The sequence below is a fragment of the Hypanus sabinus genome, chromosome 28 (assembly GCF_030144855.1).
Source record: "Hypanus sabinus isolate sHypSab1 chromosome 28, sHypSab1.hap1, whole genome shotgun sequence".
Taxonomy (NCBI): domain Eukaryota; kingdom Metazoa; phylum Chordata; class Chondrichthyes; order Myliobatiformes; family Dasyatidae; genus Hypanus; species Hypanus sabinus.
The window spans coordinates 6530504-6549705 of NC_082733.1; the positions used below are offsets into that span (position 1 = coordinate 6530504).

At 44.5% G+C, this 19202-nt stretch overlaps 1 protein-coding gene across 3 annotated transcripts in view; it reads left to right on the plus strand.

Annotated features, from left to right (window-relative positions):
- The window catches only part of cgnl1 (cingulin-like 1), a 220783-nt gene extending 209925 nt beyond the window's left edge, over nt 1-10858 (plus strand). For all 3 annotated transcript variants that reach the window (XM_059952553.1, XM_059952551.1, XM_059952552.1), the window contains one exon: nt 6993-10858. In XM_059952553.1, coding sequence (XP_059808536.1) covers nt 6993-7116 — 124 coding nt within the window. In that variant the 3' untranslated portion in view covers nt 7117-10858. The remainder of the gene's footprint in view (nt 1-6992) is intronic.
- Nucleotides 10859-19202: the final 8344 nt, after the last annotated feature.

The window sequence follows — 19202 nt, forward strand, 5'->3', positions numbered from 1 at the left end:
CCTCCCCCTTTTCTTTTGCTTTGCCATGGCCTTCTGTCTTCTCTTATCAGATCCTCCCTTCTCCAGCCCTGTATCTCTTTCACTAATCTCTTTACTTCACTCCTCCCCCCATTTCACCTATCACCTTGTGTTTCTTCATCTCCTCCCCCCACCTTCTAACTCCGACTCATCACCTTCTGCTCCTCCAATCCTGATGAAGGGTCTCGGCCCGAAACATCGACTGTTTTCTTTTCCATAGATGCTGCCCGGCCTGCTGAGTTGCTCCAGCATTGTGTGGGGTGTCTCAGCAGAACATCCTCGCTCTGAAGATGAATGCTAACAAAGCATTGGCTCAAACTACAACTTAACCTTCAGGGAATCCTGCACAAGGACTTCCAAATCCCTTTGCACCTTTGATTTTTCAATTTCTCCACATTCAGAAAGTAGTCCATGTCTTTATTCCTTCTACCAAAATGCATAATCGTACATTTCCCTACACATGGCTTTGGAGAACCTCTTCCAGCAAAGTGGTTGCTCTGTGTAAAGAGGAACTGAAATTTTTTTGCATGAGTGGAGTTGAGATATTTCATTTGTGCCACTGTTGTCACTGGGGGATTTCACACCAGGTGGAGAGTGCTGGGAGGTGTTCTGTCAAATAATGGAAACAATTTCCTACTGAGTGCTCTTGACACCGAGAGAACAGGTGCACAAATTACACTAATTGCTCAATAGCAAAAAGGACAGTTTTCTTCAGAATTGTCTAATTTCATTTCTAGCCCCTGTTCCATTGTATGTGAATATTCCAATTGACTTCATTACATTTGGGCTGATTGTAGAGATCATTGACAGACTTCAACAAGTCTTTAGGGAATTTATTTCTTGAGCTTAACATCAGTTTCTAAAATAGTGTGAGTCATAGTTATCGAACACTACAGCACAGAAACAGCCCTTAAAGGTTTCAAAGGTACATTTAATGTCAGAGAAGTGTATACGATATACATCCTGAAATGTTTTTTCCTCGCAACCATCTACGAAAAGAGAGGAGTGTCCCCAAAGAATGAATGGCAGTTAAATGTTTGAACCCCAAAGTCCTCCCCAGCTCCCCTCCCTCCCGCACGTAAGCGGCAGCAAGCAATGACCCCCCTCCTCCCCACCAGCAAAAAAATGCATTGGCATCCGTCACTGAGCACTCAGTGTGCAGCAAAGCAGCAGCAAAGACACAGACCTGTAGTACCCCAAAGACTACTGTTCACCCGTTATTCACCAAGCCACAGGCTCTCTCCCCCCAGTAAGGGAGGAAGGCTACTTGTTCACCCGTTATTCACCAAGACACAGTGTCTCTCTCGCTCTCTCTCTCTCTCTCTCTCTCTCTCTCCCCCCCTCTCTCCCCCCCTCTCTCCCTCCCTCCCTCCCTCTCTCTCCCTCTCTCTCTCTCCCTCTCTCTCTCTCCCTCCCTCTCTCTCCCTCCCTCTTTCTCCCTCCCTCTCTCTCCCCCTCTCTCTCCCCCCTCCCCCCAGTAAGGGAGAAAGACTACTGTTCACCCGTTATTCACCAAGACACAGGCTCTCTCTCTCTCTCCCCCTATAAGGGAGAAAGAGTTGTCTCCGTATCACAGCGAGAGGGGAGACAGAACAACCAACTCGCTGGTTTACAATGTTAGAAGTCTGTTGCGTCTCTTTTTCCGAGCTCTGTACCCAAAGATCTTGGGTCTCTTCCATCTCGAGCGACACACCAATCTCCTGCAGAGGCACCGAACTCCGATCCTCTCCCCCCACTCCCCACCCGCCCATCTCCAGAGCCATGAAATCTCGGGCCTCTGAAGGTGACCGAAGCTCTTAGGCCAAGCCCTTGGCATGCCGAACAATGGTCATTCGTGAAACCCCGAGAGCGGGTCCCATTCCTGCACAGAACCATACTCAGCATGTAACTCCAGGTTAGGGTCTTCAAAAGAACCCTGAAAGGGAAAAATAGAGATGGTAAAGATTAAAATAGAGCTGTTTCCGAAGATGAAAGCGAAGGAGTCACCGTAAGGCGCCATTAATTCTCCTAAGCTCCTCCTTCAATTGCCTCCTAGTCTACCTTCTAGTCAACCCATCTCGTCTAGTCTAGAACTGTTATTCCGCATCCCTCTGATCCATGTACTTATCTAAACTTCTAAATGTTGCAATCAAATATGGATTCACCACTGTCAGCTTGTTCAATACTCTCACATCTCTCTGCATGAAGAAGTTCCCCTTAATCCATCACAAGCAAAACCCTCCCCACCTTTGCTATCTACAAGGAGCGCTGTCTCAGGAAAGAGTATTCGTCATGAAGTACCCCAACCACCCAGGCTGTGCTTTCTTCTTGCTGCTGGCATCAGGCAGGAGGTAAAGGAGCCTTAAAGTCCCACACCACCAGGTTCAGGAACTTCAACCATTGGACTTCTGAACCAGCATGGATAACTACCCTCAGCTCAACTCTGAACTTTCATGGACTCACTTTCAAGGACTCTTCAACTTGTTCTCAGTATCTATTTAGTTATTGGTATGTGAATACACAGCTTGTCTTCTTTTGCACATTGGATGTTTGTCAGTCTTTGTGTAGTTTCTCAATGATTCTATTATATTTCTTGCGCTCTGAATGCCTCTCAGGGTTGTATAGTTACATATATGTACTTTGATAATAAATTTACTTTGAAATATTTTACATTTCACCTTTAACTTTATTATCTCCAGTTCTAGTCTCATCCAACCTCAGTGAAAAAAGCCTATCTATACCCCTCATAATTTTCTAGACTTACATCAACTCTCCCCTTATTTTCCTATCCTCCAAGGAATAAAGTCCTAACCAAGTCAACCTTTCCCTATAACTTGGGATCTCAAGACCTGGCAACATCCTTGTAAATTGTTCAATCTTATTGATATCTTTCTTGTTGGTAGGTGACCAGAACTGCACACAGTACTCCAAGTTTGGCTTCACCAATGCCTTATACAATTTCGACATAACATTCCAATTTCCTGTAGTCAGTACTTTGATTTGCGAAGGTCAATGTACCAAAAACTTTCTTCACGACCCTATCTACCTGTGAATTTTGTATCTGTATTCCCAGATCCTTCTGCTCTGAAACACCCCAGTACCCTACTATTCACTGTGTAAATCCTACCCTGATTTGCCCTCCCAAAGTGCGACACCTCACAAGTGCCTACATTAAGGCCTATCGGCCATTTTTCCAGGTGGAATCTTGGAGATGATAGGTGGAAAAGAAGGGATGTCCTTAAGCTTGATGTCAACCTCAAACATGCTGATCCAGTTTACCACATTTTCATCCAGATCATAGATATAAATGACAAACAACAATCCCTGTGGTACAGCACTCGTCACAGACCTCCAGTCAGAGGCGCAACCGTCTCTGACGTCTCCCATGAAGCCAGTGTTGAATTCCATTTACTACACGGGTGCTAGACTGACACAGCTGCTATCAGTTAATTAACATTAATCATGGCAGCTATTGAAATATTGGGAATGATGCTTTATTCTTCTTTTTTTCAAAAAAAAAGTTATTTTCCTTTTTCAACCATACCTTAGTTTCTGTGTATTCTTGGAGGGTGAGAACTATTTGTAGGGAAGGAATGGTATTGTCTATGGTAAACGCAAAAGAGGAGGAAAGTTGTGTCCTCAGCCCCCTACTCTACTCCCTGTACACTCATGTTAGTGTGGCCCAATTCTACTCTAGTTCCATCCACAAGTTTACAGATAATACTACTATAGTGTGCCGTATCTGAAGTAGCCATGAGTCTGAGTACAGGAATTCGTTAGAGACAACACATTCCACTCAATATCAGCAAAACAAAAGAACTGGTTATTGACTTCAGGAAGGGAGGTGGTGCATGGGCCTCTGTCTACATCAATGATCTGGAGGTGAAGCTTAAGAACTTCATGCTTCAAGGATTGGATATCACCAATAACCTGTTCTGGTTGGTACCAAGGCCAAGAAATCTCAACAAAGCCTTTACTTCCTCGGGTGGTTAATGAAATTTGGCATGTTGACCCTTACTAATTTTTAGTGAAGCACCATAGTAAGCATCTTATCTGGATGCTTCATGGCATAGTATGGAAGCTGCTCTGCCAGTGAGACTGCAGAGACCTGGACCAGGCTCAGCACATTGTGGAAACCAGCCTCCCCTCCATCGACTTGCCTTTACTTCTCACTGCCAGCATAATCAAAAGACCCTACCCCCTGAACATTCTCTCTTCCCCCTCCTCCATCAGGTTCAAGGTCAGCTTCTACTCACCATTGTAAAGATTCCCAGGATGATAAAATGGACACTGGACCTTTTTTGTTTTGTCTCAATGCACCCTGTAATGAATTGGTCTCGGTGCAAGACTAGGTGTTCACTTTACCTCAGTATATCTTACAACAGTAAACTAATTCAATTCACTGTAAGGCAGAACCTTACAGAATCAATAGGATTTAGTGTTAGGTATAGGGTGCTCTATAAGTTGTATATTTAGGATCAGGGGAAGTACATTCTGGTAAACCTCTACACTTTTCTTGAGGCCAAGTCTATAAGTGGTAAATGTTTTCTTGTGCAACACACACAAAATGCTGGAGGAACTTAGCAGGTCAGGCAGCATCTATGGAAATAAATAAGCAATCAATATTTCAGGCTGAACCTCTTTGTCAGGACTGGAAAGGAATTCTTCAGTTCCCCACTTTGGCCTCTTACCTCTTCCCTTCACCTGCCTATCACTTTCCCCTGTGCCCCTCCTCCTTCCCTTTCTCCCCTAGTCCTCTCTCCACTGGTATAAAATCCCTTCTTTTCCACCTATCATCTCCAAGATTTTTACTTCATCCTCCTTCTCCTACCTGCCTCTCTTCATGGATGCTAGCTTGTCTCCCTTCCCTTTCCTCTCTCCCACCACCTTATTCTGGCATCTTCCCCTTTCCTTTCCTGGCCAAACCGTCTTCTGTTTATTCTCCAGTGCATTTTCAGTCTGATTCTCAACCTGGAGAGAGTCCCAACGGTGTGGAAAAAGTCATGTGTGGTCGCAATACCCAAGAAGAACCAACCAAAGTCTTGAATGACTACCATTTAGTGGCCCTGATCTCACACATCGTGAAGGCTCTAGAGGGGCTGATCCTGGCTCACCTCCGACCCCTGGTCAGATCAGCCGTTGATTCCCTGCAGTTTGCCCACCAGGAGCACTTTGGAGTTGACGATGTTGTCATCTTCCTGCTGAACAGAATTTATTCCCATTTGGATAAGCAGGGCAGCACTGGGAGGATCATGTTTTTTGATTTCTCAAGAGCCTTCAGTACCATACAGCCCTCATTCCTGGGAGAAAGCTCTATTCAATGCAAGTTGGCACTTCCATTGTATCCTAGATAATGGGCTAGCTGACTGGCAGACCACAGTATGTGCGGCTTCAGACCTGTGTGTCAGACATGGCTATAGCCGGCACTGGGGCCTCACAGGGGACTGTCTTGGCTCCCTTCTTGTTTACCCTGTATACCTCGGACTGTAGGTACGACTCACATCATCTGCAGAAACTCTCTGATGGCTCCGCAATAGTTGGGTGTATAAAGGGAGGACGGGAGGATGAACACAGAGCCCTGGTGGAGGACTTTGTCAAATGGTGCAAGCTGAATCATCTGCAGCTCAACATCAATAAGACAAAGGAGATGGTGGTGGACTTTATGAAGACTAAGTCTGCATTCTTCTTGTTACTATTGATGGTGAGGACATGGATTTGGTGTGAACCTACAGGTTCCTGGGAGTGCACCTGGATGATAGTCTTGAATGAAGTACTAACACAGTCTGTGTACAAGAAAGGCCAGAGTGGCCTCTACTTCCAGAGGAGACTGAGGTCCTTTGGAGTATGCAGGCCTCTCCTGCACATGTTCTACTAGTCTTTTGTCACAAGTACAACTTTCTATGTGGTGGTGTCCATCCTGGGTGATGCCAACAGGCTCAATAAACTGATTAGAAAGGCTGGCTCTGTTATCTGAGTCAAACTGGACACACTGGAGGCTGTGATAGAATAGAGGACCAGCTGTATGGTGAAAAAAGTACAACAGTACCTCTTTTACCTCAGACGGTTGAGGAAGTTTGTTGTGAGCCCCCAAATCCTAAGAACTTTCTACAGGAGCACAATTGTGAGAATCCTGACTGGCTGCATCACTGCCTGGTATGGGAACTGTACTTCCTTCAATTGCAGGACTCTGCAGAGTGTGGTGGTGTGGACAGCCCAGTGCATCTGTGGATGTGAACTTCCCATGATTCAGGACATTTACAAAGACAGGTGTGTAAAAAGGCCCAAAGGATCATTGGGGACCCGAGTCACCCCAACCACAAACTGCTCCAGCTGCTACCTTCCGGGAAACGGGACCGCAGCATAAAAGCCAGGACCAACAGGCTCAGTATAGACCCAGGTGACTCAATCTCTCCTCAGAGGTTAACCCTTTTATCCCTGGAACCTCCTCTGCACTGCCTGTAAAGCCAGAGTATCCTTCCTCGAGTATGGAGACCAGAACTGCACACAGTACTCCAGGTGTGACCTCACCAGTACCCTGTATAGTTGCAGCATGACCTCCCTGCTCTTGAATTCAATCCCTCTAGCAATGAAGGCCAACATTCTGTTTGCCTTCTACCTTTTGTCAGATTTTCCATTCAAAGGAATTGGTGTCTCCATACCAGGCCGTGATGCAGCCAGGTTGGTGGGTAGAGGTGGAAAACAAGGCATTCGCACTACCATCTTCTCCTTTGAAGATGATTACAAGCTTAACCTATCTGTGGGATTTTGCATCAAAAAATGCCTGTGCCTCTTAGTCACAGTGACTTGAGTCAGGTTCTAATCTGCAGTTAGTTAATATGACAAGAATTTTACAACTTTGTACTGAATTAATTTTACAAAATCCCTACAAAATGTATCTTGTTTTTAGTGTGAGTGTTCAGTATTGTTCAAAGTAAAAACAGATTATTTCATTAGTGGATACTAAAATGCATTATTCTACCTATTTTATTGAACAGACGTAAAAATTCAGTGGCAAAGGTTTCATCCTCGATCCTAAATGATTATGAAAATGATTACAGTACAGATGAAGACAGTATCTATGACACAGACTTCAGACCATCAAAGAATGATAATCTCTAGGTTCACACCCAGACTGATGCTTCATCATGAGATAAAGGAACAAGGAATGGAATGGGTTAGTTAATATATCTTTGAAGAAATGATAATTAACTGTACCTGATGTGACATGGAAACCCTTAATGATACTGTCTGACGTGTGAAAGTATCTTTGATGTATACCATTGCTGCCTCAGTAGGTAATATGTTGGGACTGGGTATTTGGAGCCATTTGAAGAATGACCTGAAGGCCATATTTTCCTGTTCATTCATTTTGAAGAGAAGTTAAAATCTTAAACTTTGGGAAAAAAAAGCAAATAGATTTTAATGTGTGTGCAGATTGTAAATACATTTAAACTATGGAGATTTCCTATTGTTATAATTTAAACTGCTCTAGTGCCAATAATACTTGTAGTTTCTCAGCTAGGTTGTGTTCTGAGACACTTTAATAAAATAATCAGATTTAGTTAGTTCCACAATCAAATCTAGTGTATTAGTTGCTGGTTGTACACTGGTACCATCAATTTCTACACCTCTGGGTGTGTGTAGGTGTGTGTGTGTGGGTATGTGTGTGTGTGTAGGTGTGGGTGGTCACGACTGTCTGAATGTGCCTGTACATGTGTGGTTTTCACTACCTACCACATTAATGAAGGATTTACAATTAGCAGAGAATTTATCCCCAATAACCAGATTAAAATTGAGAGCGACCCTGCCCATAGAATCATGTTGGGGACAGTGGTGCCTGAACTGCTTACTCGTCATGGGCTGGTATTTTACTGAAAGTGCACGTCCCAAACTCTATTGGTCATGTTGAATAATTCCTCCAACCATCCCCAAGCTACAAAGTAAAACATGGATAGAAGGGAAAGTTAAAATGCCCAACTTGAAACATACATTGATCCCACCCACCCCCAGTGCTAGTGGAGGCAGGGTGATGGGGAGATAACCTGTTCTGTTTCAGAGGTTAGCCAGTTACCGAAACTCAGGTGAACACCGTGTGTGTTTGACAGGGTCTCTGTTTTTGAGTTCCCTTTGTTTCAGGAAACATGGCTGCAGTAAGATCGTCCCGTCCCCATCTGGTGGCTCTGCTGGTCCCAAAAACCAACATCACACTGTCCGTGCCCCACCCTCTCCATCCCCGTTCTGCAGCTGTACCCGACCGACACCCATTAAATCTCAGCAAATTCCACCTCCCATACAGCCACGGACTCTGTATAAACCCTACACCTATAGACCAATGACTGACACCTTCTCTACAGATACACAATCAAGCTGTCTTCTAAATGAGGAACTCTTGTGTCCTGAGTGTGTGGCATGTGAAGGAACCTGCCTGTTTGGATGCTGACCATGTCTCCGTCACCTCTTCTCCCTGAAACCCCTCTCTTCGTCACTTATTCACCTCAAAACACCCTTCTCCATCACCTCTCCCACTCCATGTCCCTCTCCGTCACCTCTCCTCTGCAAAACCCCCTCCCTGGCACCTCTCTTCTCCCCGAAAGCCTCCTCTCCGTCACCTTGCTCCCTCATATCCCTTTCTTCATTACCTCTTCTCCCCAAAACACCCCTCTCTATCCTCCTCTCCCCCCATATCCCCCGTCATCTCTCCCTCATATCCCCCTGTCAACTCTCTCCTCCCACATTCCCCTCCGTATCCCTCTCTGACCTCTCCCCTCATATCCCTCTCTATATGACCTGTCACCTCTTCCCCGTATGCCTCTCAGTCATCTCTCTCTCCCCATACCCCTCTCTCCATCACCTCTCTCCCCTGTATACCTCGCTGTCATCTCTCTTCCTCGTACCCTTCTGTCTCCTCTTTCCCCCTGCATCCTTCTTTCCATCATCCCTCTCCCCATACCCCTCTCTCCGTCAACCCTCCCATCATGCAACCCTCTCAGTCATCTCTCTTACCCCGTACCCCTCTCTCCCCTCATACCACACTCTCCGTCACCTCTGTCCCCTCATTCCCCCAGTCAGCTCTCTCCACTCGTTCCCCCCTCTGTCATCTCTCTCCCCTCGTTCCCCCCTCTGTCAGCTCTCTCCTCTCGTTCCCCCCTCTGTCAGCTCTCTCCCCTCGTTCTCCCGTCATCTCTCTCCCCTCGTTTTCCCCTCTGTCAGCTCTCTCCCCTCATTCCCCCATCATCTCTCTCCCCTCGTTTTCCCCTCTGTCAGCTCTCTCCCCTCATTCCCCCATCATCTCTCTCCTCTCGTTCCCCCCTCTGTCAGCTCTCTCCCCTCGTTCTCCCCTCTGTCAACTCTCTCCCCTCGTTCCCCCCTCTGTCAGCTCTCTCCCCTCGTTCCCCCGTCATCTCTCTCCCCTAGTTTTCCCCTCTGTCAACTCTCTCCCCTCGTTCCCCCGTCAGCTCTCTCCCCTCGTACCACGCTCTCTGTCACCTCTTTCCCCTCATACTCTCCTCTCCATCACCTCTTCCTCCACACCCCCTCTCCATCACTTTCTTCTCATCCCGCACCCCCTCTCCATTATCCCTTTCTCACCCAGCACCCTTCTCTGACACTCCTCTCTCACCCTGCACCCCCTCTCCGATACCTCTCTCACCCCGCACCTGTCTCTATTACCTCTCTCTACCCCCTCCCTCTCCCCTCCCTTGCATCCCCCTCTCTGTCACCTCTCTACCCCACATACCCCCAGTCATATTCTTTGTCTCCCACCAATTCCAGCAAGGTGGCACATTTGTTTCTGATCCAGATGTAATGCTGTGGTTTGTGACGCTGAGTTCTGGAGTGAGGTGAGAATGACGGGACAGTATGGTAACACCGTTCAAACACTACTGGTGACATTCTGAGTGTTAACCACCCATCCTCAAAAAATCCCTCTCCCTACTTCATTCCCTCAACTTTCCTTGTGACATTTGGTGTCTGACCTAGCCATAACTGAAATTGCAGACCAACCTTCCAAAGACTTTTTAGCCAGACTGAGAAATGGTTGTGTTGCTGAATCGCAAAACCAGGAGAAAATATAAATGGAGATGAGGCACCTTTGCCATCAATAGATGCTCCATGATGTTATTGTCTTGTGGAGAGGAAAAGCATCGGAGAAAAAAATAGAATCCAATATCTGCACGTTTGATAGCATGTTCACTTTCTTCCATGTGTAATTAAAATTAATCTCATTCAAAAATTAGAGGAAATTTACATACATTTTCAACAATAGTTTTGCTATTGCAGGTCCCTTAAAAATAGTGCCTCTAAATTTTCATGACAAGGTGTCTGTCATTGAATATTTCTTTTTATCTATAACATATTGACAAAATATCAAAAATGCCATTGTTTAAATATTTTATAACATGTGGACTAGAGCTGATATTATGTTTCTTAATGATAAAACCAGGTATGCAAAATAGTTTTGCTTTTCAATATTTTATTAAATATGGAAGTTACACAATATTATTTTAATACTTGCCATTTTGGTTTGGATAACAATGAACTTTTATAAGTATTGTACAAAAGTTTTGCTGAGCTGATTTTTAATTACTTATGTAATGTATAATTGAAGCTCGATTAAATGCACATTGAGTGACAATCAATAAAGTGTAATATACAGTATCTGCAAGCATTTAACATGATTTATTGTAACTGGAATACATGGATGTCTTAAACTCCACCACTGCTGAATGTCTTATTTTAAGTCGCTTAATCTACTTACTTGACCTTTGGGCATTAGGATTGGCCATTGTTTTTAAATTCTGAAGCTACCTCTGTGCAGATAAAGCTGTAAGACCATTTACTGCAAATAAAATTTTAAAACGATGATGATCATAGTTTTCATTATAGATTTTTTCTGCTCATTAGTATATAACACATTCCTTGAATGGTGATTGCTGACCAGTACATTTGCTTGAAAAAGCTTCACCAGCACAACTTCTATAGGTCACTTGTTTTAACAGGTCTTGGTCAAGTATCAGTATTTTAACAGTGAAAGTGTTCAATTGTTCAAATAGTTTTTGGTCTTTTTAATTCTTACACCAAAAAAGATTAAAAATTTTAAAGTTTTGAATACTGTATTTTGTGTTTCTACTGTATTGCACTGAGGTTAGTTTCTGTCTTGATATAACGGCTCACTGACATTCACTAATGCAATGTTACTGTGAACAGATAATAGTTTTTTGGTAATACACTGTACTACAGGTTGAGCACCCCTTATACGAAATGCCTGGGACTGGAAATGTTTCAGATTTTGGAATATTTTCATCTATATAATGTGATACTTTGGGGATGGGACCCAAGTCTAAACATAAAATCCATTTACATTAAATGTACAGCTGATATACCCTGAGGGTAGTTTATATAATATTTTTTAATAATTTTGTGCACGAAACAATGATGTGTACATTGAACCATCAGAAATGTAAGCTATCACTACCTCGGCTGTCCGGGTGGACAGTCAATGGCTGTTTGGCATCACCATCATTCCCTACTTTGAATTTATGTGCTACTGGTAAGCTGCCTGTCTTATACTTGGCCATCATACATATTTTTCGATGTAGCCGTTCAGCATGTTAGATTTTCGTCAGAGACGATCTTGGCAAACTCGCCAATGAATTACTCTGCTGCTAATGCTGTATCACCACAAATCTTCAAAAACTCTTTAAAAAAAAAAGCTTTTTCTTAAATGTCTGCAACCAGCCTGCTGAATATCAATTTGAAAACGCAAACACGAGGAAGTCTGCAAATGCTGGAAATCCAAGCAACACACACAAAATGCTGGTGGAACACAGCAGGCCAGGCAGCATCTATAGGGAAAAGAATAGTCGATGTTTCAGGCCGAGACCCTTCGTCAGGACTAACTGAAGGAAAAGACAGAGCTTTGAAAGTAGGAGGGGGAGGGGGAAATCTGAAATGATAGAAGACGGGGGGAAGGGGTGAAGCTAAGAACTGGAAAGGTGATTGGCGAAAGGGATACAGAGAAGGGAAAGGATCATGCAACTGGAGGCCTAGGGAGAAAGAAAGGGGGAGGGGAGCACTAGAGGGAGATGGAGAACAGGCAAAGAGAGATTGTGAGAGGGGCAGAGAGAGAAAAAAGGGGGGGGAATAAATAAGGGATGGGGTAAGAAGGGGAAGAGGGGCATTAACAGAAGTTAGAGAAGTCAATGTTCATGCCATCAGGTTGGAGGCTACCCAGCCGGTATATAAGGTGTTGTCCTCCAAACTGAGTGTGGCTTCATCTTGACAGTAGAGGAGGCCATGGATAGACATATCAGAAAGGTAATGAGATACTTACGCTCTATCCGCCAGAAAAAGCAAGATCTCCCAGTGGTCACACATTTTAATTCCACATCCCATTCTCGGCTTCCATAATACTTACTATAATTTCTCGGCCCAAAATGTCAACAGTGCTTCTTCCCATAGATGCTGCCTGGCCTGCTGCATTCCACCAGTATTTTGTGTGTGTTGCTGAATAACAATTTTCAGTTTATTATGATAGATTTTTTGCTTGTTTCATGATCAGCACACCATTAAACAGCATATATTCACCCCAATGCTGTTGAATCCACTCTTTCAAAACACATTTGAGGTATTAATTGTTTTGCTTTTTGCAGTGGTTTGCCATTTTTCATTAAATTCTGTACATTACCTATGTGAGGTAACTTCTCAGGACTAACTGTGGTGCACAGAGACCTGCACATTGCCTGGGATCCTTTACAGCGCCTTGTGGGATTTTCCATTTGTGACGTGATGTCAGCGCTAAAAGAAGTTCGGATTTCGGAGGTTTTCTGAGTTGGGTATTTTGGATAAGGGGTGCTTAATCTGTATAGAGATATGTGTGTCTCCCTCCAGTACATCTTAATTTGTGTACAGAGCTGAAATGCTTCCTTAAACTTGTATTGAGAAAACAGTTTGCAATTCCCTGCATATAACATCTCATTTTGCTACTTTTTACCATCTTTACTGGATGTTTCCGGTCAAGATGCACTGAACTTCGATGTTTATTGATGTTGTGGCTCAGACTTGATTGTTTTTTTAGGTTTGTTACGTTGCTTTTGGAGACAGTGTGGGGAGCTAAGGATCAGGCTGGCGTTTAGGGACTGCAGTGAAAGAGAGAAAGATGAAATACGGTAAATGAAGGGTTAGCGGCATGAGCTGATGTTTGGGTCAAGACAGCGTTGAACCGTTGATGTCATGGTTCAGACTTGGTTTATTTTTAGGTGTGTAGGGATGATTTGGGGACAGCATGGGGAGTTAGGTGTCAGGTTAGAGTTTAGGGACAGGGAGGAGGGAGAATGAAGAGTCGGTGCAGTAATGCTTAGTGCTGAGTGCTGAGGAGACCAGCAATCACCAGCTTCTAACTTCTGAGTCAGGAGCCTGAAGGGGCAAAGGGAAGTGATGCTGGGAAAGATAGTAATGGGGGACAAAGAAATGGCAGATGAAATTAATAAGTATTTTGGATCAGTCGTCTCTGTGGAAGACACCATCAGTATGCCAGAGATTCAAGAGTGACAGGGAGTAGGTGAGACTAGTTGCCATTACGAAGATGCTTGGGAAGCTGAAAGATCTGATGACATTTGAGTCACTTGGACCAGATGGACTACAGTCCAGGGTTCTGAAGGAGGTAGCTGACAAGATTGTGAAAGCATCGGTAATGATCTTTCAAGAATCAAGAGATTCTGGAATTGCTCCAGAAGTCTGGAAAATTACAAATGTCACTCCACTCTTTAGGAAGAAAGGGAGGCAAATGACAGGAAATTAGAGGCCAATTAGCCTGACTTCGGTGGTTGGTAAGATGCTGGAGTTCATTATTGAGGATGAGGCTTTGCTTACTTGGAAGGATATGATAAAATAGACAGAGTGTGTGTGCGCGCGTGCGTACAGGAAAGGGTCTTGCTTTGCTGTTGTCTTATTTTGTTCTGTTGTTGAGCATTGCGGGTTTGCTATGTTGGCACCAGAATGAGTGGCGACACTTGAGGGCTTCCCCCAACACATAGGTGCGTTTGTTGTTGATGCAAATGATGCATTTCCGATATACACATGCTAAATGAATCTGAATCTTTTGCTCATGTTTGCTTTTGCTGCCCTCTACTGGACCTCCAATAGAGGTCAGTACAGTCAAGGTATGGTGCCATATCAAGCGATGGCTTCTCTGCTGGAGATGATACACACTACTTCCAGTTGTTTCTATCGTACATGTTTGAAAACTTACATTTATATGATGCCTTTCACATTCCTTTAAGGATTGACTGATTGAATGGAGTCAAGGGATATGGGGAGACAGCAGGAACTGGGTACTGATTGGATGATTAGCCATGATCACAGTGAATGGTGGTGCTAGCTCAAAGGGCTGAATGGACTACTCCTGCACCTATTGGCTATTGTCCCAAAACAATGGAATATTTCTGAAATGTCATGACTGTTAAACTATGATTAATGCTTAGTTTTTTTTCTTTTGCTCAGCAAGCTCTCACAGAAAATCTACGTCAGTAATGTTGGGTGAAACAAACTCAGGCCTGGGCATCCTGCTCTCAGTTGAAACACTGCCATGGAATTTTTTGTGCCTATCTGAAAGTAGTGTGCATCTCCAAGAGAGACGCCATTATTTGATACTGCACTGGAGCCCGGATGTATTTTGCACAAGTTTTTAGTCAGATGAATCTGCAATGACTTGGGTGAGAGGAGATCGTGCGCCCACTTGTCACATTATGAGTTACTTGAATGCCAATGTAGTTGTACCATTTTTGTTTGAATTAAATACTCTCCATTTCTGCTTCAGAACCACTGTTCTGTGAACAGTCTATGCAGCCTGGCAACACCTGGTCGATACATCTCTTGAAATCAGCTCCAGGCTCTCCTAAGAGTACACCCTTCACTTCTACTTAGTCATATAATTCACAAGCACCAGGTTAACTTCCAAATGTCTACAGAGGAAATGAATCTGGTTACACTAATGAATGGCCACGTGTTCTACTCAAACCCACAACCTTCTGTCTCCCAGCATCTCTGGCCCGTGTACATACTGAAGTTTATTTTGATCACAGCATGTCATCAATCAGTTGATTGAGGTGTTGAAAATGCTGACTATCTGTAGCCTTTCTGGGGCAGGGCAGGGCAGGTTGGAGACCTCTATTATCGTTGTGCCTTGGACAAGAAGGTAATCCAGCCGTACAGGATAAATGATCTTTGACAAATTCCCCTGGTGTCAGACTATCCCTTTTTATGTATCTTATACAATTATGAATTGCCTCAAATGAGGTCTACAGTATCTGATGTAAAAAGGAAGGGTGTCTATTTTCTGCATCTTGTGTGCAAGATATTAGTCTCTTCTAGGCCAATAGGCTGGTCCTGGACTTATTTCCACTTGTAATAATTTACTTATTATTATTTAATTATTTATGGTTTTATATTGCTATAGTTCTACACTATTCCTTGTTGGTGCGACTGTAACGAAACCCAATTTCCCTCGGGATCAATAAAGTATGTCTGTCTGTGTCTGCCTTCAGTATTGATGGCAATATCCAGGCAATTCACAAGAAGCACTATATATTTCTCTGTGTTGTATAGGTTTTGTGTAAATCAAATTCTGTGGATGTCTTGAAATCGCAGGTGGTGGGAACCAAAATGCTAAATCACGTGGACAAGAGTGGATGGAAGTAATGCCAAAAGATACGGTGAGGCTAGAAATGTAAACAAGCAAGAGGCTTATTGTCCAGTAGTTGAGACATTGGTGCATTTGGACCCAAGATATACACTTAGTTGACTGAAACCTTGAGGTGAATTTTAATCTGGGGAGGGGTTAGGAATGTTACATGGCCTGGTTTAAGGTATGAACAGGACTTGATGCCAAAGGCAGAGTTCTAGATCCAACTTCTCTAATGAAGTTCATCTTTGGGCTGGATGGGGAGGCAAGGTGATCTTTAAAGACACATTTCAAATAAAGAGAAAATCCATGCTGAAGCCAATTGTTTATGTTTGCTGTATGACTTGTGAATCTGATTAACAGGACTGTGCACATTCTGCTTGTTCCGTGACCAACGCCTAGCACCAACGAAACCACATCCTCAATCTTTATTTACATCCATGAAAGGTGTTATCTATAACTCTCATTTTCAAGAGATTCTGTTCTGCTGGAGACTTACAGCCCAGAAACAGGCCCTTTGGCCTAATACTGACCTGTGAGTACCTGTCTGCACACATCCCAGTTAACAGCCTGCTATGCCTTGGCAATCCCAGTGCTGATCCAGAACTGAGGTGAGAGTGAAGGGCCATAGTTGGACTGGGTACCTATTGTGTGCACTTGAGTAGAAACAGTTTAGACTGGTAAGAAGTCCAAGTCTGCTGGCCCACAGTTCAGTGTTGTACCAGACTGGTAACTGAGAGTGGGCAGCTGGAGTTGAAGAAATGGCCATGAGGGGAAGTCGTAAACGTTCTGCAGATCACTGATTGACTGCAGATCCGGAACAGGCACTCCGCTGGTAACAGGAGAACTGGCTCATCACAGTGGGGCATTGTATCACCAGGTCATCTGGAGAGGGTGCAGGAGTTAAAGTGAGTTCCACTGGCATTGGGAAATGGAGATAGAAATTGAGCTGGGGGAGAGGGGAGAGGCTGGAGGTTGTGGTAAGGAGGAAGTTAGTGAGAAGGAAGAGCATGGTGAGGAGGGAGTGAGAACACAGGAGTGAAGTTGGAGAGGGTGGTGGTGAGGGAGAGGAATGAAGGGAGAGTGAGGAGGGACTGTAGTGAGAAGGGAGAGGATAGTTAGGAAGGCAGTAGCTCCTCTCTCCTAGCACTTGCTTGGATACAATCAGTTAATGCACCAAGACACTTGATGAGGAATTCCACCCAGTGAATGACTGAGTGGCCACAAGGTGAGTACTACGGGGAAACGTAGCCCAACCCACCAGTGAAGGCAGGTGGGCATCTTAGTGTCTGCCAAACACCAACAAGCATTCACAACAGCCAAGGAGTTAGCACTGCATAATCTAACCTTGGGGAAGGACTAGGAAAGATGAGGTTTGAAGGGGAAACTTAACCAAGATAGATAAAATTATGGCAGGGTCAGCTAAAGTCAATTGGAAGAACCTTTGTGCCTCGTCATCATTCGGGAAAGGTGTAGGTAAGGGGAATCATCGCAGTTGTTTCTCCAACATAGGCAGGTCCAGAATAGAAGACAAAAGCTTTCAGTGAGAGGAAGAATTTAAAAGGGAACTGAGGGCACAGAGTGGTGGGTGAATGGAATGAGCTGGCAGAGGAAGTGACAGAGGTAGATATACATATTACATTTAAAAGTGTATGAAAGTAGGAAATGATGTGTAAAATGGGACCAGCTCAAGTAGGTAATTCAATTAGCAGAGATGAGTTGAGCCATAGGGCCTGCTGCCATGACGTATAACTCTAGCGAGAGTCAAATGACAGACATCGACTCTGCTTCTGCACGTCTGCCCTCACCCTAACCACACAGGGATAGGGTTCATCTTGTCCTCACCTAACACTCCACTTAGCCTCCATGTCCAGCACATAATTTTCTGTAACTTCCACCATCTCCAGCAGGATCCCACTACCAAGCACATCTTTCCCTCCCCCTGCTTTCTGCTTTCCACAGGGACCGCTCCCTATGCGACTCCCTTGTCCACTGTTCCTTCCCCACTGATATCCCTTCTAGCACTTATCTTTGCAAATGGAACAAGTGCTACATTTGCCCCTACACCTCCACCCTCTCTATCATTCAGGGCCCGAAACAGTCCTTCCAGGTGAGGCGACGCTTCACCTGTGAGCTGTTGGGGTTCTCTACAGTATATCGGTAAGGCTTGATGTGGATTGGGGAACAGCTCTGCTGAGCACCTACGCTTCACCAGCCAGAAAAAGCAGGATCTCCTGGAAGCCACCCGTTTCAATCCCACTTTCCATTCCCATCTCAACATGCCTTCTCTACCGCCAGGATGAGGCCCCACTCAGGATGGAGGAGCAACACATTCTGTTTGGGTAGCTTCCAATCTGACGACATGAACATCGATTTCTTGAACTTCCAGTAACTCCACCCTTCACTGTTCCCCATTCCTGTTTTGCCCTCTCACCTTATCTCCTTAACTACCCATCACTTCCCTCTGATGCTCCTTCCCCTTTGCTTTTTCCCATGACCTTCTGCCCTCTCCTATCAGATTCCCCCTTCTCCAGCCCTGTAACTCTTTCACCAATCAACTTCCCAGCTCTATACTTCACTCCCTCCCCCACTCCCAGTTTCTCCCAGCCTGCCACCTTGTACTTCCTCCTCCCCTTCCCCCCACCTTCTTAGTCTTGACATATTCTCTTCCTTTCCAGTCCTGATGAAAGATGAAGGCCCAAAACACCAAGTGTTTACTCTTTTCCAAGGATGTTACCTGGCCTGCTGAGTTCCTCCAGCATTTTGTGCGAGTTGCTTTGGATTTTAAACATCTGTAGGTTTTCTCTTGTTTGTGGAATCCAGCTTTCTGCCTTCAATATTATAATTACAAGCAAACTCATCTCTGAATTCCTAGACCTGGGACTCAACACCTCCCTTTGTAACTTCCTATCCGACAGACCACAATCAGTAAGGATAGGCAGTGTTATGAAATTCCCGTAACTGGATCACTTACCAGCAAAGATAGAGAGGTCCGTTGAAGTCTGATGGTACTATTTTTAAAAGTATTCATTGACAAAGGGCACAAAAAAGAAGATTAATGCAAACATACAGATAATATACGTCGTCAGTACTAAATCTAAGCGCAGGTATAATAATAACCGATAAGAAATAGCTCTATCGTTGTCTCGGGGTTACTGTATTGTCCGATGGAAAGATAAGTCACTATCAGTTCGTTCAAGCTGCAGCGTTGTTGGGTTTAAACTTGCCCAAGTCTTTTATGATGCCGATCCGTTGAGTCAGGGGAGCGGGTTTTCCCGTTCTTAGCTAAAAAGCCGTTTTCCGTGGTTTCAGCCACCAATTCCAGCCATGGAATTGAACGCACGTGGCTTGGTTTCCAATGACCGTCTGCTGTTATGTGGTCACTTAACGTTTCTTCTGGTGCGTCTGAGGGGTTGTTCCTACAGCCCCTCTTTTATTCTGACTCGCAGGGTCATAGATGTCAATCAGGTTGGGGGTGATGCAATCTCTCCCTCAACCAGCCCACTTTGCCCGAGGGCATTCACGT